Source organism: Cavia porcellus, unplaced genomic scaffold, assembly GCF_034190915.1.
Source record: "Cavia porcellus strain 051 isolate PalLab524CR breed Dunkin Hartley unplaced genomic scaffold, mCavPor4.1 scaffold_30, whole genome shotgun sequence".
NCBI lineage: Eukaryota > Metazoa > Chordata > Mammalia > Rodentia > Caviidae > Cavia > Cavia porcellus.
The window spans coordinates 3,405,375-3,426,039 of record NW_026947513.1 but is presented as its reverse complement, the minus strand read 5'-3'; the positions used below and the strand labels follow the sequence as shown (position 1 = coordinate 3,426,039).

At 38.4% G+C, this 20,665-nt stretch overlaps 1 protein-coding gene across 6 annotated transcripts in view; it reads left to right on the top strand.

The window, feature by feature from the left end:
• The window catches only part of Kcnip4 (potassium voltage-gated channel interacting protein 4), a 1,100,013-nt gene that overhangs the window by 966,481 nt on the left and 112,867 nt on the right, over window positions 1–20,665 (top strand). Inside the window, exon 2 of one of the 6 annotated variants that reach the window (XM_063240453.1) lies at window positions 8,153–8,258. The exons of 4 other annotated variants lie outside the window; for them this stretch is intronic. In XM_063240453.1, coding sequence (XP_063096523.1) covers window positions 8,153–8,258 — 106 coding nt within the window. The remainder of the gene's footprint in view (window positions 1–8,152; window positions 8,259–20,665) is intronic. One more of the 6 variants, XM_063240452.1, reaches the window with a different exon arrangement.

The window sequence follows — 20,665 nt, the reverse complement described above, 5'->3', positions numbered from 1 at the left end:
ATAGTTTGTCATCTAAACCAGGACATTTGTGAGCACATTTTACTAAAAGCAGCAAGTGTGTTATTGCAGATAGAGTGTACAGGAAATGTTCACGGTTGGCAGTGTCTCCTTGGGTCAATCCAAGAAGATCTTGTTGCCCTACTTTACAGAAAGTTATAGATAATTTCTAAACCTCCACAACAAAAGACACCCGCATATAATTGTCCTGACCATTTGTTCAGAAAACTGACCGGAGCCGCGGGAGACAGGAGGCCAGACTCGAGCAGGATCAGCTCTCAAAGTTTATTGCGTACAGCGAACCGGACCTAACAAGGTCCGCCACCCTCAACGTTGGTTCCTCTTCCGCCCGTTGAGGGCAGGAACAACCTCTTATAAGGGGAAGCAGTATCCAATCACAGAGAAGCGCGTCTAACAAGCTGATAGGCTAGCGTCACGGGTAACTGGGCAGACATGACAATTTGGCAGGCTTGTTCAGGCCGGGAAGAACCCGGAAGCAGGAAATGGGCGCCATCATAGGCGGCTTCCCACAGAAAACTAGAGGAATATTAGATATTAGCGATGACTCTTACAAGATCCCAAAGAAGACTGATGCTTCTCTGTGGTGCAGCTTTCTGCTGCTGTTCTCAGGTTGGGATCAGTAAGACAAAATGAGAACTTAGCACAGGTTGAGCATTCCTAGTCTGAAAATCCATCACTCTGTATTTCCATATTACTGATGCGCAACTGGTAAAATCTCTGCAAATATTGCCAACAGAAGAAAAATCTTAAATCTGCAATACTTCCAGTCCCAATTTGTGCTTGAGTTACTAAAGCTCTGTCCACATGTTTCATAAAGCACATAATCTACACAGTGGTAAATGACAGCAAATGTAACCCTACTGACTCAAGAGTAAGGAGTAGAGACAGACGAAAGAGATGGAGAGAAGAGAGACAAGAGAATATTAATAGAAACACTGAAAAATAAAAGAGATGAAGGAAGACAAGGAGTCATAAAAACTCAGCCACAGAGTTTCTCAGGGAGAGAAGAGGACACAGAGAGACAGACAGAGACAGAGACAGAGCCAGAGTCAGAGAGAGACAGAGTGACAGAAACAGAGAGAGAAAGAAAGAAACAGAGACAGAAAAAGAAACAGAGACAGAAAGAGAAGCATAGACAGAGAAACAGAGACCAAGAGAGTCAGGGAGAGAGGAGCCACCAAGGATAGACATTCATTATTGTAAAACAGCTGTCTTTAAATAGCAGTTCTAAGTGCTGTCAAATCTGCCCTATTTGCATTTAGATTCTGTAGATTATTTCCAGCAAATTCAAACACCTGCTAGCAGCCTTCCTCTGAATTAACTGATAAAAGAAGCCAACTGCTTTACAATCGAGCAAAACAAAACAGGTCAATTAAGAAGGTTAGTTTTCTGCTTCCAAAGTTCAAAAGAGACAAAATCAAACCTAGATTTTTTTTTCCCCTCATGTTCTACCATCAACATTGCTGTTACCCTTCTTAGAAGGGAACATTTATTTGGGGCCGGTTGCAAGACCTAGTTACAACCATGTGGTTTGGCAGGAACTTGCAGCACGAATTATTATTATGCTACAATATTAGCAGTTTGGCTTGGTTTATAAAAGTAGCACATAGGAACTTTGAATTATGTTGGAGTTTGTAGTTTAAGATATGAATTTGAAAATATTGAGAGAAAGAGAGAGAGAGCTGCAATCTCACTTAAGAAATAGGCATCCCAGCAGTGATGAAACTGGTGAAAATGTATTTCCTAACTCCAGCATCCTAGTCAATGAATCAGCTTGTCCCTGATTCAAAGAATGACTGATGGGATCACAGTGATTCTCATAGTCCTGGTGATTTCTGTCATAGTTGTAATCCCTGGGAGGACATTATGCCTGTTACAATATTGTTAGCCTAATTTTCTTAGACCAGATATCCAGAGGCTTAGGTTCTAGGAAAAAAAAAAAAAAGATTGTCCATAATTGAAAAGCACACATTAGAAACTGAAGAGGACCGTGAATGGAAGAGGAACCTTTATTTCAAAGCAAAACCACAGAAAGTAGAAGAGTGTCTTTCATCAGTTCTAGTCCAAAAGGGAGGAAAATTGCCTTCTGTTAACATAGTGTCTGTTGCATTGTTGAATTGTTGGTACTCTGCCCATCACTCAGCGCTGAACCTGACGTTTACATGTAATGGTATTTCTTGTACACCAGAAAAATTCAGCAGTGAAAACTGACCACCTACATTTTTATTGTTGAGGACTGCATGGTCAGCGACATGAAAGAACCAACATAGTGATAAACAGATTCATTTCCCTATTAGTAAAAATGAATACTCTTTTATTTAGTTAAGTTTAAAGCTCCCTACATATTTGCACACTTACCTCTCTGTATTACTTTGTTCATGATTTTTTAAGTGCTAAAATACCAGTAGTTTGGCTTGGCTTATAAAAGAAGCACTAAGCAATCAACTCAATTTTGAATTCTAAGGCAGTAAATTTATACAGTGATCATTGGACTTGGTGGTTTACGTTGTTAGCTATTGTAAGGTATTAATCTGTGTATTATAGATACTAATAAATGTTAATTTGATAAATGATTGCTAATCATTCATTGAATATTTTAGTAGCTAATGTATGCAATATGTTGTGACATTTGTTAAAAATTAAGAAAAGTCAGACATTGTGTCATCTTCTTTAGACGTATTTACTCAAAAGTCCTTTATTGAAACCTTTCCCAGCTACCAAATTTAAAACTAATAGTGTTCCCATTTGACCTTCAAACCCTGTCACCACCAGATGTCTGTAGGCGCCATCCCTGTCCTCTGCTGACATATTTTTATATTTTTCTACTCATTTTTGTGTATTTGTCTTTATGAACAATAATTAAAGATCCCCTGATATATGAATTACTTTTAGTTATTATTCTCTGCATTGGGACACTGCCTAGCACATAGCAGGCACTTTACAAATGTTTTTTTGAATGAATGCATCCATGAATGAACTGCATGTTTCCTTTAAGGAATTGAGATTTTGGGAAATTGACTAATCAATTATGCAATGTAATAGATGTTATAGATGTAGATGATGAGATTCTGAGGAGTGGGGACATTTTCTAATTTGACTACAGTTTATCCACAGTTCTACAAAGAAGATCCTTTGTGATGTTTATATTATATGCGTTATAGTATTTGTGCATAAATAAATACATGTTATGGGATAGAAATAATCTATCAAAGCATGATTAGTCTCTGTGGGGATAAACGTGCTATGTACTTAAGCCGTCTGCCAGTTGGCTTACCTTCACCACCAATTTTCCTTTCTTGTTATTGGCTGGTGAGTGGAGCCCGCCCCCTAATTCAGTGACACTTACCAGCCTATCATCGAAGCACCTTCAACACAGCTTTCCACTTAGGGGCGGGGAAAATGTTGGGACCCTCACAGTGAGGAAACAGATCTTGTAAATTCCACCTGCAACTGCTAGTTATGGGCATGCCATTCACAAGCACATTCTAAAACTGTTCGTGCTATCAGTAGATGCTGAATGAACATTTTGTATAAGCAGACACTATGCAAGCTACTGGAAATACGCTAGTGAATGAGAAAAGAGACTTACAAATGTGATCATGTTACAGATTTAATTACGTGGATGAGTTTAAGTCTATGCTTTTATTGTAGATTTTCTACTTTCCCATTTAGTTTTCTTCCCTTATTCACTGTGTTCCTAACTGCTTTTTGAATTAATTAAATATTTTAAGTATTCTATTGTAATTCCTCTATTGGTGTTTTGATTATACTCTTTAGTACTCTAGCCTACATTACAATGTCACCTTCATTTATTATAGACTGCTTAGAGTTAATATCATGCCACTTTGTGTAAAACATAAGGATCTACACTCCAGTAAATTACATTTACCCTACCCCAAACTTTAGGTTATTATCAGAAATTTTATATATTACAAGTGTAATAAACTCTCAAATAATTTTAAACAAATAAAATAATATCCTATATTTATTCAACATATTTGCCATTCACAGTACTCTTTTATTTCTCTCTGTAAGTCAAGTTTTCCATATCATGTCTTTTCCTGTTAGCCTGAGGCAATTTTTTCAGCATATCATTCAATACAGGTCCATTGGACAAGAATTATTGCAGCTTAGTATGTGGGAAAATATTTTACTCCACCTTCATCCCCCCAAGTAACTATTTTTATTCAATACAGAATTCTACATTGATAGTCTTTATATTCTCTTGGAAACATCAAAGGTGCTTTTCTATTACTTTCTATTCTCTATAGTTTCTGAAAAGAAACTGCATTATCTAACCCTGTTAGGTGTCCTTTTCTTCTGTTTTGTAAGGAACCTTTCAGTTTTGGTTATCAGCATTCTGACTGTAATATGACTATGTGTGATTCTTCATGGGTTTGTCTTGCTTGAAGTTTAAAGTTTGACTTTACCTTGATGCTTCTGATCAAATGTGAAATCCAATGGCCATTATTCCTTCAAAAATTTATCTCCTAGTTTGTTTGCTTCCCCAGTTTTATTTGTATTGGTACCCAGATCATCAAGGCTCAATTGTTTAAATCTCTCTCTATTATTTACATTGGATGATATATTTCTTTTGATTTCTAGTCAAGTCCATAATTTTTCTTCACTTGTCCTCAATAAGTTGTTAAGTAAATCTAAAAATATTTTCATTTTTTGTATTTTACCTTGTGTTTCTGGAATTTCTATTTGCATCTTTTTTTTGCCATTCCCTTTCCAAATTTTCCTGTCGTTTATTTATTGTGATCATCTTTCTCTTGAAAGCTGTTTCCTCCTCATTGCAACATTTGTGTCATCTTAAGTTTTATTTGTGTAAATTGCTTTTAAAATGTTGATGATTGGGGCTGGGGATTTAGCTCAGCGGCATAAGCGCCTGCCTTGCAAGCAGGCAGTCGTGGGTTCGATCCCTGGTACCGATAAAAACGAAAAAGACAAAAAAAAAAAAAATGTTGATGATTATGGGTCACATTTTTCTGCTTATTTTATACGAGGAACTGTTGAAAACACAATGGAATTGTTATAATGCCATGTAGAGAGTTTATATTTTATTATCTTCTTCAAAATTAGTTGAATATTGTTCTAGAAGGGATCCCATAATTCAACAGCTCTCTTTGTTCTCTAGCTTTAGTGCTGTTTTTGATAGGATATGTCAATTTGCGTTATTGCCTTGGTCATAGGAAATTACCCTTCCTCTTAAAGCGACTTTTCTGAGCTCACAAGTGAAGGCCAGAGGTGCTCAGTGCTCCCCCCCACCTTTATCTTTCTTTCTCTCTTTTTTTTTTTTTTTTCCTCCTCAATTTTCTGGACTGATCTCCCCCACCTTCCTAGCACTGCATAACTTCTGCATTTGATTCTCCGCCTTACAGCAGCTTTTGCCTAAGTCTCATGAAGCCTTAACCTGAACATGACTTTCTCAGCTCTTGGTCAATAACAGCATGTCACTCTCACAAAGTGTCCCCAGCATCCCCCTCCAGCACACACACACAAACAGCCCTTCTCCTCTCTCACCTTCAAGTGCCAGTCATTTTGGGAGCCTAAAATTCCAGTCTGCCATCTCCATGCTGTAAGACCCTGAATTAGAGAAGCAGTCTGCTCCCAGGCAGGGCCTTCAAGATTTCAGCACTTGAGCTGCTTTTCTCTGAAGGATTATCACATTTTACTGCTAAATGTTCCAGACCTCAAAACCAGTTGCCTCATTTAGTTTTTCCAGATATGCCATTGCGTACAGTACAATAAGACATTCAAAAGCATGCATTCTGTAAACACTGGAATAGAAATCATCCAATTTGTATTGCAGGAGGGAAGCTATATAAAGTATGACCAAAAAGCAGAATGAAAGTTTAAAATATTTTATTGCATTAAAAGACACATCACCATTACTCTCCCACAGAAGAGTCCCCCTCACTTCAAATGCACTTCTCCACATGCATGCATCAGTCTTGCTGCTTTCTGAGGCAGTTCTGGAAGCTGTCTTTTGTGAATGTCTTTAGCCCCACTCTCCTGCACCCCTTGATGTGCTGAATTGATTAAAATGTTTATCCTTCATGGTCATTTTGACTCTGAGAAGAACCAGAAATCCCACATTGCCTATTCCAGTGACTAACAAGAATCCTTATTACACTCTAATGTTTTATTTTATTTTATTTTATTTTTATTAATACTTGTTCTCGGTACTTGTGTTCATTGTTACCACTTGTGTTCAGTTCTGATGTCGCCAGATTCTGCAGGGTCCCAGTAGCTGATCCAGCCAGCTGTTGTTTTCGGCTGCCACAGGCTACTGCCTTCCAGTGCCAGTTTGTACTGACCGTCATAGTGGACCGCAGGGGGCTGGTCTTCATAGCTTTTTGGCATTAACAGCTCTAGTATTTACCTTTCTTTCTTTCTTTCTTTCTTTCTTTCTTTCTTTCTTTCTTTCTTTCCTTCTTTCTTTCTTAATAACTACTTTGTCCACATTACTTTTAAAAAAATCCCAAATATTTGCAGGTCTTATGGAGTCTACACTACAGGAAAAATGAGAATAAATCATGAGCAGGTTTACAGCAACACCAAAGTTTGTATTTATTGTAACAGGCCTTAAGCAGGAAGCCCACGGCTCAGTACACAGGAGGGCGCCTTCCTATCCCAAAGCCCAAGAACCGCTGTGGAGAGATACTTATGTGGCAGCCTCAGGCCTATCGCAGTGAGGGGTAGGGATAGAAGCTTGCTCTAAGTGTTGGGTGTGCAAAGAAGGGGCCAAAATCCCTCTCTTCCTGATTTTAGTCACTCCACAGTGTTCCCTCTTTTCTTCAAAAATGTAACAGTGTCATTTGAAGGGGGAAAGTGGGGGAGAAACACCACACTGCCTGTCTGGCTGCATTCATGTTGAAGCACAAAATCGAGGTTTGATAGTAAGAACACGGAAGCAAATTGTTCTAGTCCATTGGCAGGATGCGAGGAGATAAAGGAGAGTGCAGGGAAGGGACAGACAAACGTTGGTTGGCCAGTCCACCCACACCTCCCACCCCCTTAGCCAACACAGGAAAAATGAGAGTCGGGTGTTTCTCTGCCTCAGCTTTGGCACCTCATGCTGACTAGAATTTTAACCAGTGGGCCACTGATGGCAAGGTAGATTCAGAGCTAGAGTCTTGGAGTCAGGAGCTGTCTATAATTTCAAGGTACAAGTTATGAGTTAGAGAAGGAAAAGTGACATATTTTCCATGCCCACACAATATAGACTGTCTCACTTCAATTTGAAAGGGTTCCATTGCTGTTGCTTTGTATTTGACACCTTCCAAACTAATTTGGAGAAGCAATAGATATTAACATGCAAATTCAGGCTCCTGTGTGCTCAGTGCTTGACGTGTTAATGAGTTGGACAGCTGGCTCCTGCCACCCAAAATTGTTTCAGGCGTTTGCTAGCTTGCCCGCTCAACCACTGTTGATTTTTCTTGAATCCTCTCCAACTGGCTGAAATCACAGGAACCGCTCTGTCTTCCTGGGTTAACATTTTACAGACATGTCTTGTGTCTTTTGGAATTGGTCTGCCTGGCAAAATTCTATTCATCACTGAGCGTGTGTGGAAAGTGTGAAGGACTGTCACATCTCTGGACATATCAGCATACGCTGATGCCACTGCATATCAAGGACGTTTATTTTCTCACTTTCAGGGAAGGCAAAGGTACTCACAGGTGACTGCAGTGTGAATGGTTTGTGCAGAGCATCTGCCTCCTTTGCAATCAGACCCGGGGAGTGAAGAGAACAGAAATTGTGATGCAGGCCCTTATGCTCGTTTCAGTACTGAAATTTCAATCTGGCCAACTCTTTCAGTAATACTTGCTTTTTCCTGAATTAAGATCCCTAAAAAAACCACCAAATTTTACTTTTGTCATCCAAGGGATATCTTTTTCTAATTTTGTGTGCACTTGGTAATCATTTTGATTAACGTAATAGAAGGAAAAGTTCAAAAAAGTAAACCTCAATGAGAGGATAACGCTTGCGGGTCCGAACCCATTGCCTGAGATTGCCTGAGTGGATGGCTGCGTCCTGGTCCTACTGCCTGGCCTCTCCAACCACCCCTGCAGCATGGCCCACTTCCTCTGCACAGGTATAATAACAGACCTGATCCTGTATTTTCTAGGTTTCCTCTACGCTCAGAACACCACCAAGCGCAGCATTAAAGAGCGACTCCTGAAGCTCTTGCCCTGCTCAGCTGCCAAAACGTCGTCTCCTGCTATTCAAAGCAAGTTCAGTTTTCTTTTCGCCCCTGAATTGTTTGTTTCATTTGTTCAGGTCTGCATGCATTGCATTTATCCACTTCTAAAGCAATCTGATTCACATACTGCAAAATCAACTCTATTGATGTACTTTTGTTTTGACCTGGAGTACTTTGGTGCAGTTTTGAATCATTCCCTGTTGGGCAAACAGACGCCACAGAGTTAGTGAAAAAGTCTGGGCTTTAAAACCTGCAGACATTCCAGTTTGCTCGGAGGAATGAGGATGGGACTCAAGTCATGCTTGGGTTTCTGCTGCCTAATGTGGTAGCAGAGCAGTGAATCCATTCAGCAGTATTATCCCACATGCTTCTCGGTTGTTTTTAAATGGACACATACAAATTATATCCTTATGGGGCACCATGTCATGTCTTCACACGGCATGCATTGTATAATATTCAAGTTAGGGTATACATACCCATCTTCCCAAACCTTTATCTTTTCTCTGTGGTGAAAGTATTCAAAATCCTTTATTTGAGCTTTTTGGAACATGTAAGACATTATCATTATCCATAGTTACTCTACTGAACAGTAGGACATAAGCACTCATTTTTTCCTAACTACAGTTTAGTACATAAATCTTTCTCATCCCTCCCCCTCCAGGATCTTTGTAACCAGAATTCTATTTTCAATTCCTATGAGAGCACTACTTTTAGATTTCACATTTATATGAGTTTAAGTGGGGCTTGTCTTTTTGTGCACGCTCATTGAGGTAACAGAAGGACCTCCAGTTTCATCCATGTTGTCACAAATGACAGAACTTCATTACTTTTTATGGTTTAGTATTTCTACTGTGTATCATATTGTCTTAGTGCATTCATCCAATGAGAGGCAGCTCAGTTGATTCCTTACCTTGGCTGAAATAAGCATGGGACTGCAGCCGTCTCTTCAGCTGACTGATACTATTTCCTTTGCATGTGCAGCTAGAAGTGAGATTTTTGAGTCATATGGCAATTTTATTTTTAGTTTTTACTTTTTGAGAACTATCCCTATTGTCTGTACTGTTTAAGTTTCTTGACTCCTATGCCCAAACTTCAAACATACCACTAAGTTTGAAAAAATATTGGAAAGTAGAAAACATTTAAAGGAATGAACAGAATATGTCTTTTTTCACTCTCTCCCCACATCATTCAGCATTGTATTCTCTTATGTTTTTAAAATTAGCATTTTGTCAGATAAAATAAATAGCATTTGTCATGAGAATGGGTACATACATAAACATCGTGTCTTGATCCTCTTCACGGCCCTTTCACCTTCCCTCCCTGCCACTTGAGACCCCTGCCAGACCCCCTTCCATCTCCACATAGGTTCCCTGTTTCCTATTAGCTATCTTTCCTTTTGTCTTTAAACTATATACACTTTAGTTCTAATGTAAGGGCAATCGTGCAATTTGTGTCAAGTTTATTTCACTTAGCGTTATGATCTCAAGGCTCACCCATTTTCCTACCAGTGACTCAAATCTGTTCTTCGTGATGGAATAGTGCTCCATGGTGTATGGATACCAAATTTTCTCTATGCATCCATCTGTTGATGGATATATAGGCCACTTTCAAGATTTATGTACTTGGGTTTCTCTAGAAAAACAGAACAAACAGAAACATGCGTACGTACACATACACATATACACATAAACAAAAATATTTATGGCTCATAGCACTAAGGTAAAATTCACAGGACAGACTGAAAAACATGAGGCAGAATTTTATCCTGTATTTTGGAGTCAATATTTCTGCCTCTGAGGAAGCTTTAATGTTTGCTTTAGATCTTCAACTGATAGATGGAACTTACCTACATTATCCAGGGATATCTGCTCTTTCCATAGTTCAAACTGACTGCAGACATTGCCACATCCACAGTATATTTTTGAAACATTTATTAAGGTGTTTGGTTAAATACCTGGATGTAGTAGCCTAACCTAGTGAGCCTACAGTGTGTGTGCTGTAGCCAGCTGTTTGCATCATGGAGAGCTTTAAGAGTTTCGCCATTACCAGCCAAGCTGTTCACACATGTAGAACTGCCACTCTCTCCAGTTTTTATTCCCTCCAGTGATGTGACTTTTCTAAGGTTTAGAAAATAGAGAATATCTAAAAAGAAACCATGAGGTAATTTTATGCAGATTGTACATAGACTTTATAATGTATATTTACAAGTATTCTGGGTACAAAATTCCTTCATGTATCTTTTCCAGCCATCAAACTACCCTTAGATTCAGGCAGAGAAGGTCATGTTCTTTGCTTGTGAGCAACTAAAACATTAAAAAACTAGGGTATTGTCTACATGTGGGGCTGAAAGTTATATATCCATACACTTTTTTTTATACTGTCACACCATTTTGTAGGAATCCATGGATTCAATTAGTGTTTAAAAATTGTGAATGCCATAAAATTTTATTAGTCTCCACAACACAAGTGGAGGAAATATACACTGAACCACAAACAACCCAATATATCCATGACAATCTACAAAACAAAAGAGCAATTTATTTCAGTGGCACTGACCAAAGATAATATATCCTGTTAATAAGGTTCATTTACTGCACCGATTCGCTCAGCAAGTATTTATTATATGTTTGTTTCTGCTTCATGTACTGAGAGATAGAGCAGAATATAGAGCAGATTTGAAAATATAAAGCAAAATAAAAAACTAGTAGAACTATATTGCATTCTGTAGTTGGAGGTGGTGGACAAAGTAATTTTTATTAGCAATAACCCCATGTGCAAAAATTAAAATTATGGTTGAGATATATATCTTTGATTTGTGTTTCTCAGTGCATACACACACACACACACACACACACACACACACACACACACACACAGTCTCACAAACAAGACATAACATCCTGAGCAACCAGGAAGCTATAATCCAGAAAAATGTCAAAACCTTAGTCCTACATGATATGCTGCAGGATTTTATTGCTGCTATTTGTCAGTGACTGTTGGTTATTAGAGTCATTGCTTTTCTCCCTTCAAGTTCAAATCAAAATTGCCAATTTACCAGATAGTTACTGAAAACATAGTCATTTGTACAAAGTGGACATGTAAAATGTAACTTTCAAGTGGCTGGCTACAATCACTCATAGAAGAACAAAATTGTCACCTCTGTTAGCACTCTTTCTGTAGCAATGTCCAGTAAAGCTCTCCCCCAAATAAATATTCTCGCAGGACTGCAAATCAATTTTAACTAAGTATGAAGAAAAAAGGATTTTTCTTGAAATTAAAATAAAGATTTTAATAAGCCACAATCAGAATGAACACAAATTTATATTTTTATAATCATGAAAAATGGTCGATATGACTAACACCAGACTTGGCCTATGATTTGTGGACCCATAGGATTTGCTAACATGAAACTTTCCCCATTCATAACCACATCCCCAGGTAGCCGCCTATCATGTGAAGTTCTCAGGATGTGCAAGTATCTTACTGAGAAGGAGAACACTTTAATTCCATCACTGCACTTGCAAGGTGAAGTTTGTCTGCTCCCTATTCATTTACTGGCCCCTCAGCAACTGGGCACAGGATTGGAAAGCTGCTATGAGGACACTAGGGAAAGGAGTTGGTAAGAGGAGGCAAATACCAGACTAAGAGGACCCAGGGCTACCTGGTACTCACTCAGGTCTGCAGGTTGAGCTGTGGAGAACCCCGTAGGGAACCCAGGCTTGGCCTGGGTGGTTCAAGGAATGAACAGCTGTCAGTAGATAACAAGTTCTCTTTCTTGAATCCTACAAAGCTGCTCAAGCTAGGGAACTGAAAGTTGCTTATTAAAGGGCCCATTCTCATTTTAAATTCCATTATCTTTTTCCAGGAAGAGTAAAGAAAGCATAGCATAGATGTGACGTTTACGTGTCATAACCAATAACAAGGAGGGGAAGGAGCTGATAGAGCCACAGCATGGTCTTCTTCAGTTGACCACCTGACTGGTAGCTGAACAGGAATGTAACAGATAGGACTTAGTTAGAAACAATATAGGCCTTGAAATATCTTTTACCTGACACTAATTACTCACTCATAAGAGTGAGAAATAGGATAGGGATAGTGGTTGCCATCACCTGGAGCATGAGGTAAATGATGGCCTTGTCTGGATTTTCCTATCTCACTGTCCCCTGAGCAATGATCTGCTTATTTTGAACACCCATCCCCAAATGCTGGTCAGACACAGCCAGATGTAGCAACATCATCATCATCATCATCATCATCATCATCATCATCATCGTCCTGTGGGACCAGGCCCCTAACTTTCTGTATCCCAGTTCCAGACAGGAAGAGCTGTCCAACTGCTGAAGTTAGAATCTTTCTTACTCTTTTTTGCTCCCTCACCTGTCATCTTATTGGCCACTAAACTTTGATCAATTTTCCCTCTGAAAATCCTTTTAATTTACTTTTCCACATCTCTTGTGCTATGGGTTTGGCTCAGACTCTTGTGTCTCTTCCAAGAACTGTTAAAAGAGACAAAAGAGAGAATTACCTGGCAATTAAGGGTTTGATTTTCTTTTGCACTCTTTCCTAAAGAAAGGCCTGAAGTCATTATGTAAATAAAGATATTGTAGTTTCTTTAATTAGTATTTTACTCCAGAATTTGGTCTGTTTTCAGAGACCATCTGAAACAGCCTCAGTACTGGGTTCTGACTTTCAAATGGGGAATAAGTACATTATCAATCTATTTCTGGAATTAAGACAAAAAACATGAAAACAAAGATAATCTCAGAAGTTATGAGTATTATGTTGGAAATAAATCTGTGTAATTTGATTGAGAGTAGATAAGCACAAGGAACTACCTTAACAGGGCAGAGCACCTCAGTGCTGAAGTAAAATTTGAGACCTTAAATCTAAGTGGTGCCAGGGCCTGGAGACAGCATGGCATAGGAGGCAGAAGCACAGACTGTGTGAGAAGCAGACTAAGAGGCCATTGCTAACATCTCACGGGAAACCATTAGGTCTGGCCTTCTGCCTTTAGGAAGGCAGACTTCGGATTCCCATTTCACAGCTGAGACAGCTGAGGCCTGGAAAAGTTGTAATGATTTGTATGGAATCCCAAAGTTGACAATTGGATGAACAAAGATTTACATGCACAGCTCCTGAGGAATTTCGCTCAGCAGCATAAGCACCTGCCTTGCAAGTGTGTGGTCGATACCAGGAAAAAAAAAAAAAAAGACATCTGCAAAGCTCCTCAGTCTAGCAATACAAATACATGAAATGGATTACTTTAATATATGGGAGCTGGGCACGAGAGTGTGTGCCCAGAGTCACAGCACTATGGGAAGCGGAGGCCAGAAGACTGTGATTTGGGCCCTAACCTGTGGCACCTCAAGCACTTAGCAAGACCCTATCTCAAAGATAAAAATTAAAAGTAGGAGCAGGAGTTGTGGCTCTGTAACACAGGGGAAAGTGAGAGAAAAGCGGAGAGGAAAAAGGAGGGAGAGATATAGGGACAGAGACAGAGACAGAGACAGAGTTCATACTCAAAGTGGAAAATGAGAAGAATAATCTGAAAGAAGGGCTGAAGGACAGTGGCTTAGATTTGACACATAGATAACCCCAGTGCATTAGTATGGGCCTATTTTATATATGAGGAATCCCAAGGCTGGAGAAGGAAATTATGTATTCAGAATCACAGAACTTTTAAAAAATTCTGGGACAAGAAAGTCAACTCCAAATCCAATATTTTCCAACACTGAAATTCTATGATTTGTTATCAGTCAAGGTCAGAGAAGGAATTACAAGGGTTCTGTTTGTTTTGTTTGTCTATTTGAGACAGGGCCTCACTAAGCAATTCAGGCTGGCCTTGGGCTCACTTTGTAACCCAGGCTGGTCTCAAATTTGCAAACAATTCTCCTGCATCAGCCTCCAAAATACTGGGATTACAGGAGTGCACCATCACAACCAGTTTACAAGGCTTATTTAAGCAGGGCTATGGAGGAAAGTTTGGCCAAGGACCAGTCACACAGATTGGGCTGGATTTTGGGAGCCATAAAGGCTGGAGACACCCTGGGCTGGCAAGAGTGAAGTTTTCATTTCTAGGCTAGTGGTTATAAAATGAGGAGGAAGCTCATCCCAGTAGTGACCATGGCCTCTCCTTTCCTCCTCTCTGACCTCTGTTTGGTATTTCCCATAGGTCAGACCAAATCAAAACCCAAAATGTCAAACAGTGTAGGTAATATTGTCCATAGAGTTTAGTCAGCCAGACACAGAGCAATATTTAGAAGGGCAGAGAGGCATCTTAGAGGCATCTTAGTCACTTTCCTTATCAGTGGGATAAAATGCCTGCACTGGCAGCATAAAGGAGGAGAGGTTAATTTGGCTCACAGTTCCTCAGATCTTAGTCCCTGCATTCTCAGCAGCATGCTGGAAGAACTTGGGTGAAGGAAAACTGTTCCCATCATGGCAGCCAAGAAACAGAGAGAAGGGAGGAGCAGGAGAAGGAACCACACCCTTCCAGGTCACACCGCTGGTGAGCAGCCTCCTCCACCGGCCTTCATCTCCTAACTCCAAGTCAGCCATAAGCCTCCACCATTTAGCCATGATGTCACAGCTCTACCTATGAGCCATGAGGCCTTTGAGGGACACTCTCAATGGAAACCATAGCAATGAGCCAGGGACAAGTGAAGATCAGCTTTCCTATTTCTCAATGTTTTAGAGGCTAAGAGTTGATGCTACAGAGCCAATAACAATTCTCAGAATCAGTTACTTTGGCTTCCTTTCTTAATATATTCCTTCTTAATCCCATGACATCTTTAAGGCTGATAATGAGATCATAAACTCTTGTTAATATTACATAGACATTTACAGGATCTATGGATCTATTAAGATCTAAGGATCTATTATAGGATCTATGTCATGGATGGCTTACTGTCTAGCAGTTCCTGCTGCTATGTTTTGTGGGAACATAATAGTTTTTCCCTTAAAACATAAATACTGCCAATTTGTGCTGTATCTCCTCACTGAATAACTCTGAGTAATTTATTTTCATCTAATAAAGCGATTTTTTTGCTTTTCTTTGATGGACATTATAGTGACAAAGATATTACTTACAGGTGACAGTCTGGAATGAATACAGAAGACAAAGTGTTAAGCACTTGACTTCAGAGCTGTTTATATTTACACACATTTTAATTTATATCTGAATTATAACATCCACATAGTAATATTTTGGTGTTATCATTCAACCCAAATAATTGATTCAGTAAATTACAGCTTCATTCCAACTTTTGTTGTTGTTGTTGCTGTTGTTGTTATTGTGGCTGATTTGAGAAGACACAGGAGGGCAAAGGCAACAGTGATTGTGAGACCAGACAACTCATAACCATAGGCTACTGTCAGCACATTGTTCTGCATAACTTCAAGGCATAATTTTCTACCTGCTCTTTACACATTTGATGTCAAGCATAGCATTACATTATGGTGTATTTTTTTCTTTGTAGCATATTGATCATGAAAAACGTTACAAAGAACTATTTTGGTGAAGAAGCCAGTTAGCATTTGGGTGTTGGTGGATTTATTTTCAAAAAATAAGCTGAACTGCCAACATAATGCCAATGAAAAATACAACAATAACCTCCAGGAAGTTAAAAACAAATACAATGCTTAACCTTCAGACAATTAATCTAGTGCTAATTCTTTGCTGAATATAGCTAACAGCTCTGACCTGAGTATATAATCAAGATAACCTTTAGAGGAAGAAAAGCATAGTGTCTGAAATTTTGTAGACTTCATTTTTAGTCTCAATGCAAAACTAATGTTCTCCAGCTTCATTGTCTTTGAGGATTAAAAATCTTATGTTTATATTCTCAGATATTATTTTATTTAACAAAGATCTAGCACTAACTCCATGTCTAGCATGATTTTAAGTGCTTTGCATAGTTAACTCATTATATTAAAAAGATTGTCATATAGGGAAAACATTATTGTGCCTGTTTTACAGAAGAATAAACTGAGGCATACAAGGCTAATTAATTTGCATGAATTATATCATCAGGAAGAGGCACGAAATGGGCTGAGCCAACATTCAAGCTACAGAGTCCCTTGTCATCTGGGGGTGATGTTTTGGTTGCTTGAATGAAAAGTTCCCTTTTTCTGGGCCTCAGTTTCATTATCTACCAAGGGAAAACAAGGGGCCGTGCCCAACTCTTCTTCTAGATCTTGGAGGATGTATGTTACCATGATGAAATTTCTTATTTATGTCTGTGGCAGATGGTCAAAGTTTTAAGTTGCATACAATTTCATCATTTTTGACATATTCTGATCTATGAGATGTAGGACCAGGGAAACATTAGAAACTTCACTTAACCTGTATTTAATGCCAGCTGGAACTGTCATTTACTTGACTGCTGCATGGTTTACTGTTTTGAATATTTCTCCCTTATTTTTGTGTGAGCTTTGCTATAGGGTTTAAAGTTCCTTCTCCTGAAGATGTCACTTCTGCTTCATAAAATTCTTGTGAAAACAGCGTATCTCAAGGACTACAGTCTCTATTTCCCAAAGTAAAGGAACCAAAAGAGAGACATAGACAGGAACAGAGTCAGAAAAAAATAAATTGGTTTGCCAAAGTCATATAAGTAGTGACAAATGGAAAATGGGACTATTTTTCATGATATATCATTTATCTACTAGAAATCTTTATTAAATCATGGACAGTCTTGGCATAAGAAAGCCATAAGCAGGAGTTCCAGGATTTCTCTTTTCTGTAGCAGGTTTAGTGCATTTTAGCTCAACATGACAGAGAATTATGGAGCACCATTTGAATGGAAATAATACCAGGGAAGGGAAACACATCGATCACTACATCTGAAGGCTGACATTGTACTAAAACGCACAGGCATATATAGAGAACACACATCCAAATATACAGTAAAATGTTGTAAAAGCAAATATTATATCAGCATTGGCACTAAAATACCATAACTCTGGGACTAACCTATTTGGTTCAAACCCTTTCTATGACTGGCAGGCTGTAAAAACCTTAGGCTAGTTTCTTACACTTTCTAGGATTCAATTTCCTCATCCATAAGGTGAGAATGATAATGACAAATATATTACATGTTTGTTCAAAGGATTAAATGAGCATGTAATGTAATGTTTATCTAGGTAGGCAGTAAAAGTTGGTAATCTTGCTTTGTCCTGCAAAGACTGTAATAATCGGTGACCATGACCACTGAAGTCACTTATGTGAGACAAGAAGGTAGTATCTCTGCAGAGCCTTTTGGGAAAGGATTATTTCATCACAGGTAGAAAAAGTAGAGGCTTGAAAATATGAAATTTAAGAGAGATATGAAGGATAAGACATGAGGAACGTAGAGGTGAACTGAAGCCAGATTTGAAAACACCTTGCAAACAACACGTGTGAGTCAGATTTCCATCACTGTGACAAACTACACGAGATAATCAACTTATAAAGAGGAAATGTTTATTTTGGCTTGTAGCTTGAGAGGTTTAAGTCTGTGGTTATTAACTCCTTTGCTTTCAGAATCACAATAAGGGAAAACATGGTGGGGAATGAGTGACAAGGCAAAGCTGCTTATGTTATGGTGACTAGAAAGCAAAAAGAGAGGCACAGGAAGGTACATGGTCCCATTACCCCTTCCCAGGGGATGCTTCCAGTGACCGAATTTCCTTCCACTAGGCTTCACATTCTAAGGTTTCCACCACCTCCCAGTTACACAATAGCCTGGCAACCAAGCCTCTAGGATGTGAGACTGAGGACATTTAAGAACTAAAACCATAGCACAACCTAAAGCTGAATTTACTATGCAGGGAGAAAAGGGGACTTTAGAAAATGGAGGAGTGAGAAGTCAAAAATGCAATTGTGATTAATAGGAGAGTTAAGAAGCAGTTCTGTGTTGACTGAGATGAGGAGATTTGGCCAAGCGTACAGGGACCTGGACAAAAACCCCAACTTAGGAGAAATGATGGTAAACGGGAAACCAGAGAAAAGACTAGCAGAGGATGAAGAAGAGCATTTAAAAGCAAGACACAGTCAGGATGTAAAACTCACAAAGCCTACTGCTGTCCTGGTTTCTAAATCAAGGAAGCCACAGAAGTTAGGGTGATAAATGACACAAAAACAAATTACATAGTTAGAGTTCTGCAGGAGAAAACAAAGAAAACAGGAAATCAATTGGGAAAGTGCTTAAAATGTATATGCAAGAGACAGTCTCAACCTTTATTGAGCACAACTCTACAGTAAGTTCTAGCAATTATTGTCAATATTTACTGCTAGCCCAAGAGGAAAGTACAATTATAATCCTCTCTTACAAGAGAAAACTAAGCAACTAAATTAAATCACTAACTCCAGGAACTAATAATTATTACATGTCAAAGCAGGCATTTGCTATTGATCAGTGAGATGACAGAGGTCAAAGTATTGGACTACAGTAGCAGGAGAGTGAGAATGAACTCAGAATGCACCATGACTGTGTAACTGGAATTATTGGGACACAGTTGGTTTTGAGTGAAAGATTGAAAAAGAGACCAAGTTGAGTCCAAAGGATGACAGTGACACTAATCAAGTGAAGAAGTAAAAGGAGGAAGACACAAAAGAATTAAAGAAAGATAGTTTTGTTTCAATAGACATATTAGTCTGAAGTGCCTGAGGAACACAAGTAGCTCTTAAAATAAGCTTCATTGTTGATTAGTGCATTTTTGCTATTTCTTACTAGTTGTTTTTGTCAAGGAGATGCTTGATTTTTCTTGTGGGGGGGTTACTTGTGTGATGAAATGCTTGCTTCCCACTTGATTTTTTTTACTATTTTTGATACAGTCAACTTACATGGAGTGACACTTCATAAAACACATGTAAAGGATTAGATATACAAGAAAAATGGTTTTTTTTGCTTTCATTAATGTTTTGCTGCTTGGCTGCCCATGTAGCTTCTTTATTGATACTGTGATAGTTCATATCCCATATGACCATAGACAGTTTCATGGCTATTTTATGTTTGTATTGGTCTAAGAAGTAACTTTGGGGCTGTGAATCCACTCCTTAAGTCTGTTTTCTGCTGGCTTTCTTTTGGCAGTGAAATGTGAATCTTACACTTCAAGCAGACACAATTTTCCACTCCACTAGGCCTCTAACATATGGAATATGGATCTGTAATCTGCTTAGACAGCAGGGTTAAAGTCTAGACTTCTTGTTTTCAAATCACCTTCTTGCCAAGGGATTTGGAGCAGCTAATGTGACAGGCAGACATTCTTACAGAAACTCTGGTCCATCTTTTCTTGCAAAGTTTCATTAAAAATTTTTTTTAAAATAAGAACAAAGGTATGTTCTGGGGAAGAGCTTACACAGGAAACATTATTCACATCTTTTTTTTTTTTTTTTTTTATTTAAGAGGAAAAAGAGAAAAACACAAAACAAACCAAAGCGGCGTAAGGGTACACGCAATACAGAACTACAAAACAAAACAAAACAAAACAAAACAAAACAAAACAAAACAAAACACCATAACAGTAAGAAATTACCTGCTAGTAGATTACACACTATTTTCTTGAAAATAGTTCCTCAAATCACAGTATCAAAGAACACAAGGTGGACATTCAAACAGGGAGACTGCAAACAGCTGTGTTCAATGTTCCAAAAACATTGATAAAGTCAGCTATTTAACACCCCCAAACACACTTGCTGTTATATCCGTTAGAGCTCCTTTTCTTTTTTTTTTTCCCTCTCTTTTTTACAACAAAATTTACACATCTTGGATTTTATTACTCCTTAGTGCTTATTACTTTCTTTGGGGGGGGAAGAATACAGTCAAATATGGCAAAACAAAGCTGTCAGTCAATACCAAGGATAGACGTAGCACATGGTGTAGAACAGAGTACAAGTTTATCAACAATGGTTATCAGCGTTGTCCCTTGTTTCCTTAAAAAGAATTGTCTATCTTATTAGATATTATAAAGTTGGACAAAACAGTAGAGAACAAGACCAATAAAACTTAGGCGTTGTAAACATTACAGGACTTCCAAAGAAGACAATAGTCAAACCAGAATGGGTATCTTAGTGAATCTTATTGTCTTCAAAGTAGTTGCCTATGTCTTCAAACTTGATACTATCATATAGAATGGAACAGAGTCTAATCAGTCAAAACAAGATCGTGGGAGTACTACAGGACTTCAAAACAAGTTAATAGGAAATCGAAAAGAGTTACTATTTATATATCCTAATTTTTTTGAATTTTTTCTTTAATTAAGACAAACATAAGAAATGACTAAATAATTTTTTTTTGAAACAATAAGGGGAAGATTGAGATAAAACAGGACATAACAATATAACAATAGAGGTCACAGCATGACTGTTTCAATAACCTAGTACTTCACCACCTTATAACCTGACTTAATAGTAGTTACCATAGTGTCTTTTTCCTTGAAATATTTGGGTAAAACTTCATA